Source organism: Nerophis lumbriciformis, linkage group LG13 (assembly GCF_033978685.3).
Source record: "Nerophis lumbriciformis linkage group LG13, RoL_Nlum_v2.1, whole genome shotgun sequence".
NCBI lineage: Eukaryota > Metazoa > Chordata > Actinopteri > Syngnathiformes > Syngnathidae > Nerophis > Nerophis lumbriciformis.
In genome coordinates, this window is record NC_084560.2 from 26,025,067 (window position 1) to 26,041,828 (window position 16,762).

The 16,762-nt window shown below is 43.3% G+C and overlaps 1 protein-coding gene across 3 annotated transcripts in view; it reads left to right on the forward strand.

The window, feature by feature from the left end:
- frmpd4 (FERM and PDZ domain containing 4) overlaps nt 1-15,530 on the forward strand; it is a 124,368-nt gene extending 108,838 nt beyond the window's left edge. For all 3 annotated transcript variants that reach the window (XM_061971212.2, XM_061971213.2, XM_061971214.2), the window contains 10 exons: nt 732-863; nt 2,090-2,209; nt 2,366-2,502; nt 4,232-4,358; nt 4,531-4,620; nt 4,745-4,927; nt 5,006-5,126; nt 5,202-6,155; nt 6,517-7,683; nt 12,823-15,530. In XM_061971212.2, the coding sequence (XP_061827196.1) occupies nt 732-863; nt 2,090-2,209; nt 2,366-2,502; nt 4,232-4,358; nt 4,531-4,620; nt 4,745-4,927; nt 5,006-5,126; nt 5,202-6,155; nt 6,517-7,683; nt 12,823-13,955 (4,164 nt within the window). In that variant the 3' untranslated portion in view covers nt 13,956-15,530. The remainder of the gene's footprint in view (nt 1-731; nt 864-2,089; nt 2,210-2,365; nt 2,503-4,231; nt 4,359-4,530; nt 4,621-4,744; nt 4,928-5,005; nt 5,127-5,201; nt 6,156-6,516; nt 7,684-12,822) is intronic.
- Nucleotides 15,531-16,762: the final 1,232 nt, after the last annotated feature.

Below are 16,762 nucleotides of genomic sequence, written 5' to 3' on the forward strand. Positions count from 1 at the left end.
AAAGTCTTTGCACTATGCGCTTCAGCATCCGCTGACCCCTCTCTGTCAGTTTATATGGCCTACCACTTGGTGGCTGACTTGCTGTTGTTCCCAAACTCTTCACTTTTCTTATAATAAAGTTGACTTGGGAATATTTAGGAGCGAGGAAATTTCACGTCTGGATTTGTTGCACAGGTGGCATCCTATGACAGTTCCACGCTGGAAATCACTGAGAGCGGCCCATTCTTTCACAAATGTTTGTAGAAACAGTCTCCATGCCTAAGTGCTTGATTTTATATACCGGGCCAAGTGACTAGGGCACCTGATTCTCATCATTTGGATGGGTGACCAAATAGTTTTGGCAATATAGTGTATTTAAGTATTTATTTATAATGTAATTTGTATGTGTTGTGTCATTAGGTAATAATAAGATTTAAAATACACGCAATTTCTTTTTTTTGCTAAAATGGAAAGAATTAATACATTAAAAAAAAGATAAAGTACTTTATTAATGCATATTATTTCTAGGCTTTTGCGAGCCACATGCCAGATCTGGCCCTCGGGCCTTGAGTTTGAAACCTGTGCTCTATAGGCTGAACTTATGTAACCACTTGACCTTGGGGCTCTTATTTGAAGTCAAATTATCGGTTAAACTTTGACAAAACAAGTGACTGTATTGAGAGCATTCTTTGCGGTGGCGTTTGACCTTTCCACCTTTTTTTTAAGTAGTTTTTTCTATGTCTCTTTGAAAGGATGTCATCTTGACCCTGCAAGAGAAGCTTTCCATTAAGAGCATCGAACACTTCTCTCTGATTCTGGAGCAGCGAGCCGAAGGATCAGCCAGCAGGCTCATGCTCCTGCATGAGCAAGAGATGCTAACTCAGGTGGGATATTGTAGCACACAGATACTGTACATACACCATTTTTATTACAGTATGTCTTCTTACGCGACAGTAGCATAGGAAGTACAGCTGGAAATATTTTAGTCACTGAAGATCTTGAATACATATCCACTCAAAATAAGTCAATACAATTTCAAATAGTTGCTAACACAGGTGGGTACACCTCACAGTGGACATGCCAAAATAGTGTCTAATGTGTGAATATTGCAAGCATTATTGTTGAAGATCCAGAATAGCCCTAATATTGTGGCCAAACAGCTAAATTTGTGTTTCAGCTGACATCACATGGACAAAGATAAGACCTTCTGGAGGAAAGTTCTGTGGTCAGATGAAACTAAAATTGAGCTGTTTGGCCACAATACCCAGCAATATGTTTGGAGGAGAGAAGGTGAGGCCTTTAATCCCAAGAACACCATGCCTACCGTCAAGCATGGTGGTGGTAGTAATATGCTCTGGGCCTGTCTTGCTGCCAATGGAACTGGTGCTTTACAGAGAGTAAATGGGACAATGAAAAAGGAGGATTACCTCCAAATTCTTCAGGACAACCTAAAATCATCAGGTCGGAGGTTGGGTCTTGGGCGCAGTTGGGTGTTCCAATGGCTAAATCAGGCTAGAATTAAGGTTTTAGAATGGCCTTCCCAAAGTCCTGAAGTGGACAATGATGAAGAAACAAGTCCATTTCAGAAAAACAACACATTTAGCTGAACTGAGGAGTGGTCAAAAATTCAAGCAGAAGCTTGCCAGAAGCTTGTGGATGGCTACCAAAAGCGCCTTATTGCAGTGAAACTTGCCAAGGGACATGTAACCAAATATTAACATTGCTGTATGTATACTTTTGACCCAGCAGATTTGGTCACATTTTCAGTAGACCCATAACAAATTCATAAAAGAACCAAACTTCATGAATTTTTTTTGGGACCAACAAGTATGTGCTCCAATCACTCTATCACAAAAAATAAGAGTTGTAGAAATGATTGGAAACTCAAGACAGCCATGACATTATGTTCTTCACAAGTGTATGTTAACTTTTGACCACGACTGTATATAATACTTCCCTTTCCCCTTTAAATGAAAGAGTTTCAGACACCAGGCATAGGTATAGGGTACAAATTGACCCACGAGGTCTACAAGATGCTAAGTTGCAACACACTCTTCCAATTCAGAATGTTTTGCTTTTTCTGATTTAATGACACACTCCTCTGCTCTAGGTGACAAAGAGGCCAGGGTCAAACAAGATGAAGTGTTTTTTTCGCATCACTTTTGTCCCAAAGGACCCCCTCGAGCTGCTTAGAAGAGATGCAATAGCATTTGAGTACCTCTATGTCCAGGTGAGTAACGATGCTTAAATATTACAGCTACTTCATGGTTGACATGTTTAGTTACAGCAATCCGTGCTTGTAATCATAATGTAGACTTTTGTAAGGTGTCACTGAAATGTAACCTTTTATCCTCCCCCGCTCCCTCTCTCTCTCTGACTTCTCCAGAGCTGTAATGATGTTGTACTGGAGAGATTCGGGTCGGAGCTAAAATATGACACTGCTCTCCGTCTTGCTGCACTGCAAATGTATATTCTAACCATCAATACCAAGCAGTCGCAAAAAGTGTCCCTCAAGTACATCGAGTAAGTAGAATTGGTTTTACATACTGTACTGCAGCAGTTCTCACAGCTTTCTATCACTAAGATCCTTTGGAATACCTAGAGCGGGGGTCGGCAACCCAAAATGTTGAAAGAGCCATATTGGACCAAAAATACAAAAAACTAATCTGTCTGGAGCCGCAAAAATTGAAAAGCCGTATATAAGTCTTACAATGAAGGCAACACATGATGTAAGTGTCTATATTAACTATACTAGCCTACTATCAAAAATGACTATGTGTCGCAGGCTGAAGCAAATCTTCGTTGACAGAAATGTTGAAATGTAATATTTATTCTACACTTTTTAGCAACATTAGAAACCATTAGTAAATCAGAGACTACACAGAACGTGAGATAACTCCTGGAAATGACTGGCTTTTAATGGCCCAAGGTATAGATGTGTGTCTCCAAGTTAAAGGAAACGGCAGGCTGTCTTCTTCTAATGGATTTATTACAATCTTTGGCAAGATAGGTAATGTTTGCTGTGGTCTGGAACAACATGGCACACAAACGAAATGCAGCCAATATTACATACAGATAATGTATCATGAGACATGCAAAACTAAATTATATACAAAGAGGATAAAAGTAAAGGATACCATCATTTATGTCCCCACATGACCATTGCTGGAGAAATACTATACAGAAACACATTGACGCACTACTGGGCATTGTACAAAACGGGTTATTTTCTGGCGCATTTAAAAATCAATAAACCCGCATCAGCAATTAAAACATATCTTATGTGGTACTGTCAAGATTAAAATTGCAAAAAACATGATAAACCTGAAAAAATAAAGAAATAAAATATTTGAACTCACATTTCATCGCCGGGACAACTGAGCTAGCTTCCGGGGTTGGCCGACATCTTCTCACAAGTTGTAGTTTCTCTTTAAATATCCTTCTTGAAAATGACCTTGCAAATATATGTGTTGTCTTGTCTAATCATAAACGATGCAGACGAGGTGTGTTGGCTGAGTTCTTAAAGTTTACTCCACAGCCTGCCGGCATGTCTACATTCAACAACCTAAATGGGGCTACTGCGCATGCTCTTCACTACTGTGGCATGCTGGGTAATGTAGTTCTTATGTTACCTCGATCATAACATCACAATATATATCTGCCTTAGGCCAGCTAGAAGGCCTTACAGACAACTCGTGATCTGATTGGCTATTGCAACTGTCTGTCAAATGTTTGCGTCCGTTCACTTAGATTCGTACAGAATGGCAACATAAGCTAGCAGAATTCTGATTGGATAAGAACTCTATAACCTAAAAGCAACAGCGCTGGAAGGAGCATAATATAACATGAAGAGAATATGAATACTTTCAGATATTTAGGGAAAGTAAATTAAAAAATATTTGTATCTTTAATCATGATCATGATTTCTGGTTATGTTAGACCAGCAGTGAAGGCATTGCTGACCCTGACGGCACACCACTCTGTTCTAGTAATACCATCCATAATTTCTCCCTGGAAAAAATCAGTCACCTTGTAAATATTGTGGGATTTCCACTGTTTTCCACAATACTAATTTGAAGTAATAAAAATGAGAACCAAGTTGTTACTGTACAGTGGAAAAGCAACATGAGCTGCTGGTGGGTAACCCAGATATTGAGCTGTTAGGGCAACATCCACTGATCCAACATGAGGAGTATTTTGCCATTAGAATTGATTGACCTTCTGTAATGTTCATGAGTTGTTTGTCCCTCAGGAAGGAATGGGGTCTAGGCTTGTTCCTGCCCCCTGCAGTGCTGTCAAGCATGAAAGAGAAGAACATCAAAAAAGCCCTTACTCACATCCTCAAAACCAACCAGAACCTGGTTCCACCTGGTAAAAAGGTAACTGCTCTCTGTTATTGCCATGAAAAATATTGCTTTCACTTACTGTAACATTTCAAAACTATTCTGTGTGATTGTTGTTAACAAGACATTGTATTGTTTTCAAAAAAAATAAATATGAGAAAAATTTGCGTCAATCATTGCTGACTATATCTAATGTTGTGCATTGTAGCTAACTGCCTTGCAGGCTAAGGTCCATTATCTGAAGTATCTCAGTGACTTGAGGCTCTATGGAGGCCGAGTGTTTAAGTCTACACTTATTGTGAGTGAAACCATCAGTTATATTTCATTTTAGGAACAGGCATGCAAGCATAATCAGATAAACGTGTCAGTTAATTTCGCATGTGGAAGTGATAGCAGTGATGACTTGGTCTTTCTTTTCACAGCAAGGCGAGAAGCACACAGATGTGACTTTGCTGGTCGGGCCCAGATATGGCATTAGCCATGTGATTAACACCAAAACCAACCTGGTGGCACTTCTGGCTGATTTCAGCCATGTCAATCGCATTGAGATGTATGCAGAAGATGAAAACAAAGTCCGAGTGGAGCTCCATGTTCTGGACGTTAAGGTTGCACTTTGTTCTATTAACTTAACCCAAAGCATTTTTTTTAGCTTAATGTCACTTCCTTATCTGCCACTCACACAGCCCATTACTCTGTTAATGGAATCTACTGACGCAATGAATTTGGCCTGCCTGACTGCTGGCTACTACAGATTACTGGTGGACTCTCGGCGTTCTATCTTCAATGTGGCCAAGAACACTGACAGTATGGGAACATATTTAATAAAAGACAAATGGGTTTATTCCTTTCAATTTTTTTGACTTGTATTCCTCTTTGCAGATCATGCAGCCAGGATAAAGCAGAACTACCAGCCCATTGAATGCACGTACAGCACGCCCCAAAAGGGATATGAAGACAGGAACAACCAGAGGTGCAGCCAAGACTTTTCAGACCCGGAGTTTGAATACTTGGAACGTGGCAAATGTGAAGGCCCACCAGCCTACATGGCAGAGCTCCACCAGGCTCAGCACTCAATACATATGGCAGAAAGAGCAGAGTTCTGCCGGTTACCATGCTCCCAAACATACCTTAATGTCCCAAGAACCAAAGACCAAGAACCCTCTAGGAGTGCAAAAGTATCTTTCATATTTGGAGATCCTCCCTTAGACACTGTTAACCCCCAAAATCTCGGCTACCAGAGACTGATGGACGAAAGTTCAGAAATAATAGACAATCACAGCCCCGTGTACAGGCGTCTTGATGAGGACTACAAGATGATGGACGCCCTTGAAGACGGCGATGGGTATCAATATTCAACCAAAATGTTCGAGGAGCCACTGCTGCACGATATCTGCTATGCAGAAACAACAGATGATGCTGAGGACGAGGATGACATCAGCTGCGAAGAGGACATAATGATGAGTGACATTGACAAACCTGCATTGCTCTCCCTCTCAGAGTCCAGTGATGACATCATTGACTTGACCTCCCTTCCACCGCCACCAGAGGGCAACGATGAGGAGGATAATGACGTACTGCTGCACTCTCTTAATCTGGCCATCGCTGCTCCTCCTCCTGGCTTCAGGGACAGCTCAGATGAGGAGGAGCACCAGGAGGCTGGGAATCAGGCCCAGGGGGGCCGCAATGATATCCCAGTGTCCCTCATAGATTCAGTGCCCGTCCGTAGAGCACAGAACCAGGGGGAGCCCTTCGACGAGGCTGTTGTGTCTACTTTGCAGGCACTTGAAGCCCTTGCTGCATCTGAGGAACCCGCACAATCTGAGAACAACACAGGTTCCCCTTTCACTATTGTAACATTCATTCATTAACACACACCTCAGCCTTTCACTTCACTCGTTTATTGCTGTTCTTTTTTCCAATAAAACCCATTTTGTTCTATATTTCCATTTGTGTGAGTTTCTTCATTCATTTGTGCATCCTCATTAATGTTTATTACTGTAGTATTAATTTGTGCATATTTCTTGATTTTTCTTCCTTTGAACCTAAACCTAAAACGTTAGTGATCATTCCAAAATAATTGTTGTCACAGAGAGTTCAACTACCATCTTTCCCATTCACTCATCCCATTATAAATATTTTCTTGATTCCTAAAATGAATTAGTTAATGAGGTATTTGTCTTTCTCTGGCACACAGGTGTACAAATGTTACGAGCGTTTAGTCCCGAGTCATCAGATTCTGGCAATGAGACCAACTCGTCCGAGATGACGGAAAGCTCCGAGCTGGCCATCGCACAGAGGCACTCGGACAACCACCTGAGGATGCATGTAGGTGTGACGGATGTTTACCACACCACCAATGATGAAAAGACAGAGGCACTTGGCGATGGCGGAGCCGGGACTGTGCAGGAACAACAGGTTGAAGAGCTCAAATCTGCTGCCACTGCTTCCTCCCAGCTTTTCCACTCAGATGGTGGAGAGATGGAGCCAGAGACAATGGAAATCAAATCGGTCAGTGACTACTTCACTAAGATGCACATTGGCTCACTTATGAGCAGGCACGGAGGAAAACAGCGGGAGCCAGAGAACCGAATCCAAAGAGAGATGTGTAATTCTTCTGAAAGATGTCAGGTGACCTCCCAAGAGCTAGCTAAAGAAGAGGAGACGCATCTTGTTGGAAAGTACAACACGTTCACTGTGAGAGATTCCTATTATGTGAATCAGCTCGATCTGGGACGAACTCCACTCCAAGACCAGCATCGAAAATGGCTGCACAGAGCGCCCGGAAACAAAATGGACGAGACTATCTCTCCAGAATATGTGAATGAGTCAGAGGCCTCCCACACAGACAGGTTGACAGTGAAGGGAGGGAAACAGGATTCAGATGAAAGAAGCCAACCGTCAAATGTCCAACTCCGCTCTCCCTCTAAAGAACCGGAGGTGGCTGATACTTCACGGGACGGTGATCAGCAGATTAAGAATGCGCCGTCGGATCAAGATGTCACAAGACTGTACGAATACCACTTGAGCAAGCGCATGTCATCCTTGCAGAGTGAGGGGGCTCATTCTCTTCAAAGTTCACAATGTTCCTCCATAGACGCCGGCTGTAGCACGGGCAGCAGCAGTTGTGTCACTCCAATGGATTCCCCTCTCTGTGCTACAGACAACACACACATACTGTCCGAGTCCTCGCTAAAGGGGCTGAGTTATGTAACCTCTGCTGAGGAAAAGGCCTATGTTCCCATAGGCCAAAATAAGGAGCACACGCAACTGAGGAAGAACCATGTACCCAACAGTGCAGAGGGCGGGTTTGGAAATAGCCGGGACAGCGGTCACAGATTGTCTAAGATCAAGGAAACCACAGGTAAACCTAAGCAATATGTTGTGTACAAAATACAATTAATTTCGAATGTGACCCCGAAAGGGACAAGCGGTAGAAAACGGATGGATGAATTATATAATAGGATAAACTCTAAAAGTATGACAGATTTAATTATTTGCAATTTTCTCAATCCTCTGTATACATGTTAGCTCCTCCCACAAGACAATCATTTAAGGCAGTGGTCCCCAACCACTGGTCCAGGGACCGGCACCGGTCCGTGACGCATTTGCTAAGGGGCCGCACAGAGACCGGGCTGCATTTTCTCCTACTTAACTTTCGCCAGTCCCACCAGATACAACAATAAGCTTGTTCATAAATGTTTTGTAAAACTCCTGATAGGAAGTTGCCATTTGCTATATCTGTTACATCTTTGTTATATGAATACTTGCCAACACTCCCGAATTTTCCGGGAGACTCCCGAAATTCAGCGCCTCTCCCGAAAACCTCCCGGGACAAATATTCTCCCGAAAATCTCCCGATTTTCAGCCGGAGCTGAAGGCCACGCCCCCTCCAGCTCCATGCGGACCTGAGTGAGGACAGCCTTTTTTCACGACGGGAGGACAACAGGGTGACAAGAAATAAATCATCCAGCCTAGAGATAAATTGTAATTATGTTTATCTTACCTAAAAATAAATATATTTATTAATTTAAAAAAAAAAAACTAAATAAAATGTTACTATATTTTGCTAAAAACATCAACATTTATTGTATTTTTATTTGTATTTTTTCTGACTCCTTATTACATCCAGCCATAGAATTATACATTAAAATAAACATATTTGAAATAATTAATTTTAAATTATCATACTAATTCATTTAAAATGACCATATTTAATTATTAAAATAATTGCTTGTTTATCAACAACTTTAGCATTTTATTCATTATATTTTGAAGCTCTCAGAAACCAAGTTATGTTATATTCCTTAATATTTATTTATGCAAGTTTGAAGTATCAATTATCTAAACACAGTTTTGTTTGCATATTTTCAGGATACATATATATATATGAAATTCTTGACTTGGTGAATTCTAGTTGTCAATATACTCCTCCCCTCTTAACCACGCCGCCAACCTGATTTAAGGGATTACGTAAGTCCTACCAAGTTGTAAGCGAAGGGCAATACTTTTGAAATATAATCTACTTAACAGTAGTCAGTGTACAGCTCGTATAGCAGTATAGACAGGCTGACAGTGACAGTGATAATGGCAGGGTGCAAAGTCATTTTCAGTGGATAGTACATCTATTCTATACTGCTGTACATGCTGTACTACTCTATGTTTACTTTCCTATAGTAGTTTCCATTATGAAAATATTCTGTAATGAAACTGTTTGCTGAAATGTAGGGTGTGTAACAGTGACGTGCGGTGAGGTTCATGACTGGTGAGGCACTGACTTCATCACAGTCAGATTTACAAACATATGAACCCTAAAGAGTATCTTATTCACCATTTGATTGGCAGCAGTTAACGGGTTATGTTTAAAAGCTCATACCAGCATTCTTCCCTGCTTGGCACTCAGCATCAAAGCTTGGAATTGGGGGTTAAATCACCAAAAATTATTCCCGGGCACGGCGCCGCTGCTGCCCACTGCTCCCCTCACATCCGAGGGGGTGAACAAGGGCATGGGTCAAATGCAGGGGACAAATTTCACCACACCTAGTGTGTGTGTGACAATCATTGGTACTTTAACTTAACTTTAACTTTACACATACAAACTGTAGCACACAAAAAAAGCACATTTAATAAAAAAAAACGTTATTATGGTCTTACCTTTACTTATAAGTGCGGGAACAGTGGTGTTGGTGTTGAAGGAGTTGTGAATGAATGAAATATGAAATCCGTGCTGCAGTCTGCAGGTGTACCTAATGTTGTGTCCCTGCAGTCGTTCACGGCTCCTCCGGCGCGAGCATTGTTGTTTTTGCACTTTTTGGCTTCTTGTTAAGTGACTTTTTTTGGGTGGATTCGGTTTTGGCTGGTGTGGCGCTCCCGTCGGGGGGTGCATTCTGCGGCGGGGGTGCATTAACCGGAACCAGGAGGCGGGATTACTGCGAGCCTCAGCCAGTCCGTCTTTGCAGCAGTTTTATGATTGCTCAGCACAAGAAATACTTTACACACATACAGTTGTTGACAAAATACACTGTACATTATATACCTCAGCTATCAGTGACGTGCGGTCACTGGAGGCAGGTGAGGCGGGGCCTCACCTGCCATCATGGAAAGAAAAAAAATGTAAAAAGAAAAAATATATACTAAATTGTTATATGTATCCAGTGATTATACTATAAAGTTATTTTCCATTTAACTTCACCAGTTTTAGATTATTTTTATTCAAAATCGCTGAATTTTCACATATACCGTTCAAATACTGAGAAGAGACGGTGCGGTGATCAGCAGCCAGTTGAGGCACGTCACTCATTTGTGCCTCCACATGGATTGCGGACTCGGCTAACTGCTGGCCTGCTGTGCAGTGAGACCGTATTGCTATATGAACTATATTATACATTTCCATAGTTTAGTTAGCTGAGGTATTTAATGTACAATGTATTTTGTCAACAACTGTATGTGTGTAACGTATTTCTTGTGCTGAGCAATCATAAAACTGCTGCGAAGACGCACTGGCTGATGCTCGCAGTAATCCCGCCTCCTGGTGCCGGTTAATGCACCCCCCGACGAGAGCGCCACACCAACCAAAGCCACACCCAAACCCTCCACGTGCAAGACCGAATCCACCCAAAAAAACTTAACAAGAAGCCAAAAAGTGCAAAAACAACAATGCTCGCGCCGGAGGAGCCGTGAACGACTGCAGGGACACAACATTAGGTACACCTGCAGACTGCAGCACGGATTTCATATTTCATTCATTCACAACTCCTCCAACACCAACACCACTGTTCCCGCACTTATAAGTAAAGGTAAGACCATAATAACCTTTTTTTAATTAAATGTGCTTTTTTGTGTGCTACAGTTTGTATGTGTAAAGTTAAAGTACCAATGATTGTCACACACACACTAGGTGTGGTGAAATGTGTCCTCTGCATTTGACCCATCCCCTTGATCACCCCCTGGGAGGTGAGGGGAGCAGTAGGCAGCAGCGGCGCCGCGCCCGGGAATAATTTTTGGTGATTTAAACCCCAATTCCAACCCTTGATGCTGAGTGCCAAGCAGGGAAGAATGCTGGTATGAGCTTTTAAACATAACCTGTTAACTGCTGCCAATCAAATGGTGAATAAGATACTCTTTAGGGTTCATATGTTTGTAAATCTGACTGTGATGAAGTCAGTGCCTCACCAGTCATGAACCTCACCGCACGTCACTGTCAGCTATATAATATAGCAATACGGTCTCACTGCACAGCAGGCCAGCAGTTAGCCGAGTCCGCAATCCATGTTGAGGCACAACTGAGTGACGTGCCTCAACTGGCTGCTGATCACAGCACCGTCTCTTTCTCAGTATTTGAACGGCAAATGTGAAAATTCAGCGATTTTGAATAAAAATAATCTAAAACTGGTGAAGTTAAATGGAAAATAACTTTATAGTATAATCACTGAATACATATAACGATTCAATTAATTTTTTTTCTTTTTAGGTGAGGCCCCGCCACTTTTTCTATTCATATATATATATATATATATATATATATATATATATATATATATATATATAGTCAAGGTTTCTGTGGTAGAGATGCGCGGATAGGCAATTATTTCATCCGCAACCGCATCAGAAAGTCGTCAACCATCCGCAATCCACCCGATCTAACATTTGATCAGAACCGCATCCGCCCGCCATCCGCCCGCACCCGCCCATTGTTATATATCTAATATAGACGATGCAAGGCATTAGTGAGGTTATAAAGCTTTTGCCTGTTAAAGAAAGGAGACTGATCCAATGCAGCACAGACATTCGCGTGCCACGCTGTCACGACCCAGACGCACACCAGTGCGCAATCATATGGGAGCTGCGCTGAGCGCACCTCCAAGCGCGTCTCGCTGCCGGGTATGGGCCCAACGCTCCAGCGCCATCCATTTTCAGGGCTAGTTGATTCGGCAGGTGGGTTGTTACACACTCCTTAGCGGGTTCCGACGTCCATGGCCACCGTCCTAGCTGCTGTCTATATCAACCAGGGTGAGCCCCACCCCTTTCGTGAGCGCACTGCGCGCGGAGTGACCCCTGTTACGCGCCCCCGGCAACAGGGGTGGCGGGCAGGTAAGCTGCGCGGGCGGAGCGCGCGGAGTGAACCCTGTTACGAGCCCCCGGCCCCGGGGGTGGCGGGCAGGTAAGCTGCTTACCTGCTGCGCGTGACGCCGGCCGCGGCGAAGGCGGACGAGGCGGGGTGTCGGTGCGGTGGGCGCGGTGGTGACCCTGGACGTGCGTCGGGCCCTTCTCGCGGATCGCCTCAGCTACGGCTCCCGGTGGGGTCCTCTCGGGGGAAGGGGCCTCGGTCCCGGACCCCGGCGAGGCGTCGGGGGCCTTCTCCGCTCCGTAAAAGTGTCCATCTCTTTTTTTTTTTTTCTTCTGTTGTGGCATATGCAGCAGGTGCCTGCTCTTTTTTCATATGTGGGTAACAACATTTAACTATGTATATATATTTCCGAATTGGTTTAACTGCCACCCGCCTGAATCTATTTAAAATCTAATTTTTTTTATTTCAAACGCCCGACCCGACCCGCGGATAAAATCTAATTTTTTTAAATGTCATCCGCCCGATCCGCAGATAATCCGCGGACTCCGCGGTTGTGCCCGCAAACCGCGCATCTCTATTCTGTGGTTTATCCGTCATACAGAGCTCAATATCGGGGTGGAGAGTAATATACATTAGGTCAGGAAAAAACACAGAGGCTATATCATCCCTACAAGCCTGTTTTGCAGGTTTCCCTGCTCGTCTGGGGATTTTATTAAAATCCCCATATTTTTCAGCTGTTTCTACAGGTACATGCAAACACTTTTTGCATGTAAGGAATGTGTTTTTCTAAAATTATAATCACCACCAAAATGTAAACATATTTCTGTTTCCATTAATTGTGCAATGGAAACGTTCCCTAGACATTGACCGTAATTGCCTCAAATTTCAGGTGGCTGCTTAACGGTTCTTTTTGTTCTCCTCCTCCCCCTAGTGTAGCCTGCGCACAGCAGTGGACGGGTGGAGAAGAGTCATCTTTAAGTCTCTGTCACGAGAGCAGCAACACCACTACAGCCATGTCACCATCGTTATTAAAAAGCTGCACACAGCACAGTGGGCTAGTTTGCGCCCGACCAGAGTCCGACCCACATGCCTTGCTTTACCCCTCGAGCGCATCCTCCTGTGACATTCTCAAAGGTAGCCTCAGGAAGCCACGCAAGGTTCACATGCACAGGAGAAGCTGGAGCACCCTAATGCAAGGCTCCAGGAGCTTCGAGGCATTGTTGGAGAGGACCAAAGCCACGTTTACGGGGAAGAGTGGTGGCCAGAGTCCAGAGTCCCAACATGGAGCAAAAGTCCAGCGCGTATCTTATGCCAAAACCGTCCCCAAAAGTTTCTCCCATGGTTCAGTTGCCTCTAATTCAGCATGTGGAAGACTGCCACGGTCGCCGACAACGCGGCTGGATGCAGGTGCACTGAGATGCCACGGGCCGGTCACTTGCTGCTTCATTCGTAGACCGAAGAACACAGAGCATGCTGACAGGGAGCCCTCCCAGCTCGTGTTCTCTGACAAGAGCGTCGCAGTGAAAGGCATGAACCTGGACGCGAGGTTGGCTCGTGTAAATTCAATGAAGGGCAAGACCTACAGCCTTCGCACAGGGTTTGCACTCGCACGGACGGACGCCTTGGAGATTGTCGGCTTGCTGCGTTCCAGCCACACATCTAGAGGCGGCAACGCGCCGGCCGGCGACGCTGACATGGCGACATTCTCCCAACTGCTCGTCACGCAGGCCAAAGTGCTGAGCGGCGCCTGCGGTCAGATGGCTGCGGAGTACGGCAGCCCGGAAGAGCTGTTGCTCACTCTGACCCACAGCTTTCACACACTCTGCTGCCTAACGCAGGCCTGCATGTCCTTAGCGGAAGGCCTGTGTGGCGACACGGAGCGGTGCGAAGTGGTCGCCAAGGTGGACGAGGTTGTCATCAACTACGTGTGTCTGCTAAAAACCGCAGAGGCAGCCATGGCGAGCGCCCTCGGCGATCCAAGCGTGGAAGCGTTGACGTATCAGTCTGCCAACATGTCGGCTATCATAAACACACTAATTCATTTCATGACCACACTGAGCATCAAATAACCTATTGATTTTAAAGCCATACAAACGTACGGAGCCCCTACAGCAGGGGTGTCGAACTCAAATACAGAGTGGGCCAAAATTTAAAAGTGAACAAAGCCGCGGGCCAAGGTTGAACAAATTAACCTTTTAATAGGGACCCAAACAAGTTTTGCATTGAATATTGAACAAGCAAGGCTTATATAACTTTATAATGACATGCAAAATCCAGTTTCAAATAATAATAATAATTATTAAAAAATATCAATGGCATATCAAATACAATTTAAAAAAAAATGGAATGCCTCTTTTTTATTTGCAGCCTTCTGAGGTAAATTTCAACATTAACTTTTTCCACAGGACTTTAAACTGCTCAGTTTGCAACACACTGATCTAATCTGATGTGCCCAAGCCAGATACCTGCCATCTTTTCTTGGATGCTAGTTCATTAATGTCGGGGCTCAGGCTTTGAGCTGAGGCAACCTTCATTATTGAACGAAGGTGTTCATCAGTCATTATATCTCGTCCACCCGGACCACAGTCTTGGGGGCGTGCTTTAAAGGCACTGTGTTTATCGTCCTCTACGAGCTGTTGTCACGTCTGCTTTTCATCCATTCCAACATCGTGCCGGCCCGTCTGGGCCAGCATTCGCTGGACTGGGTGAAAAGCGGACGTGACGATTTTTGGGAGGGGCACTGAAATTTGAAAGTCTCCCGGGAGGGTTGGCAAGTATGAGAATTAGCGGTGAATGCGGTGTTATCGCGGCACCGCCGCTGAATATGATCGGCGGGCCAGCTCTAGTGTTAATTTGATATCGCCTCAAGGGCCAAGTGAAATTACACGGCGGGCCATATTTGGCCCGCGGGCCAGAGTTTGACACCCATGCCCTAGAGGGACATGGAGGGAAAAAATGTTTTACGAGATCTTGCAAAAGGTTTTTTCCTATGAACCGGAAGTACAACATACACAGCGATGGTGAACCGGAAGTGAAACAGACACAGCGATGGAGGAGCCTACCCATCATCCGTGGGAGAAGTTTATTGATTTCTATTTTGTCTGTCTGTTTCACTTCCGGTTCACTGACATAGGCAAAAATGTATTGCGAGATCTCGCCAAACATTTTCTTCCCTCCATGTCCCTTTAGGGGCTCCGTACAAACGAGACATGGGTGTGACCACAATGTGAAGTGCTGTGAACAAAAGAAATATATTGCCTTGTGTACACACTATTTTATTAAAAAAATTTAGAAATTCAATATATGATTCACAGAATTTTAAAAAGATTTAAGCCTTCTAAGATGCATATCCACCCAAGTATTTAAGAGTATATACTAATAATTATTACAATTATTTTAAATTTCATTACAGACTTCTAGATCATAAACAAATCATCACAATATTCTGTTTATAAAATGGAAAAATATATATTATGTTGGAGAAATACTGTGTACAGCTCTTGACAAATCATTGCACAGGACATCATCAAATTAAAAGAATGCACTTTTTCATGTTCTGGGTACTTACTTACAAGGACACTGTGTACATTTTCCTGTTATTTTTTGGACGCATTAAAGAGATAGCAAAATTATAAAACTTCAAACGAGTCTACTTTCTTATGTTCATCCCATTGCACTTTTGTGTGTTTGCAAACCACGTTATTACATTTTTGTTGGTAAATGTGCATTATTCACAGACAAAGTTGCTGTGTGATTTCATAACTGTGCCCATTCTGCGTTTACCTATTACCCCGGCCTGAGTGGTGGTGACGCCTTTTGGAATTAGTTATGCTGAGGGGCTCTTTTAGCATAAGTGTGCAGAGTTAAGTGTCAGAGCAGACAAGCACATTATGTAATGATAATGGGTCTGGATGGGGGAGGGGAGGGGCAGCTGGGTGGATTGTTTTTATTGTAATTGTACAGTGGTACCCCATTTTACGAGTAATTTGAGTTGAGAGCTTACTCACAGCTTTTTGTTATGCTTTAAACTGCAAACATACCTTGAATTATGAATATTTTCTCTCTTGGTTGAAGTAATACTTGTAACATGATGTGCCCTTACAGCAATAAAGAGTTAATATATTGGCACACGTTGTTTTTGCTTAAAGGGGAACATTATCACAATTTCAGAATGGTTAAAACCATTAAAAATCAGTTCCCAGTGGCTTATTTTATTTTTCGAAGTTTTTTTCAAAATTTTACCCATCACGCAATATCCCTAAAAAAAGCTTCAAAGTGCCTGATTTTAACCATCGTTATAAACACCCGTCCATTTTCCTGTGACGTCACATAGTGATGCCAATACAAACAAACATGGCTCATAGAACAGCAAGCTATAGCGACATTAGCTCGGATTCAGGCTCGGATTTCAGCGGCTTAAGCGATTCAACAGATTACGCATGTATTGAAACGGATGGTTGTAGTGTGGAGGCAGGTAGCGAAAACGAAATTGAAGAAGAAACTGAAGCTATTGAGCCATATCGGTTTGAACCGTATGCAAGCGAAACCGACGAAAACGACACGACAGCCAGCGACACGGGAGAAAGCGAGGACGAATTCGGCGATCGCCTTCTAACCGACGATTGGTATGTGTTTGTTTGGTATTAAATGAAACTAACAACTATGAACTAGGTTTACAGCATATGAAATACATTTGGCAACAACATACACTTTGAGAGTGCAGACAGCCCATATCAGGCGCGCTAAGAACATATATTTTTTCACGATTTCAGCACTCAGGTTAACCCTAACCCTAAATAGACACAAAATACTGCATTACACAAGACTACCCGAATGTACTCGAATGATTGAAAAAAATAAATGTTTTTAAGCTAAA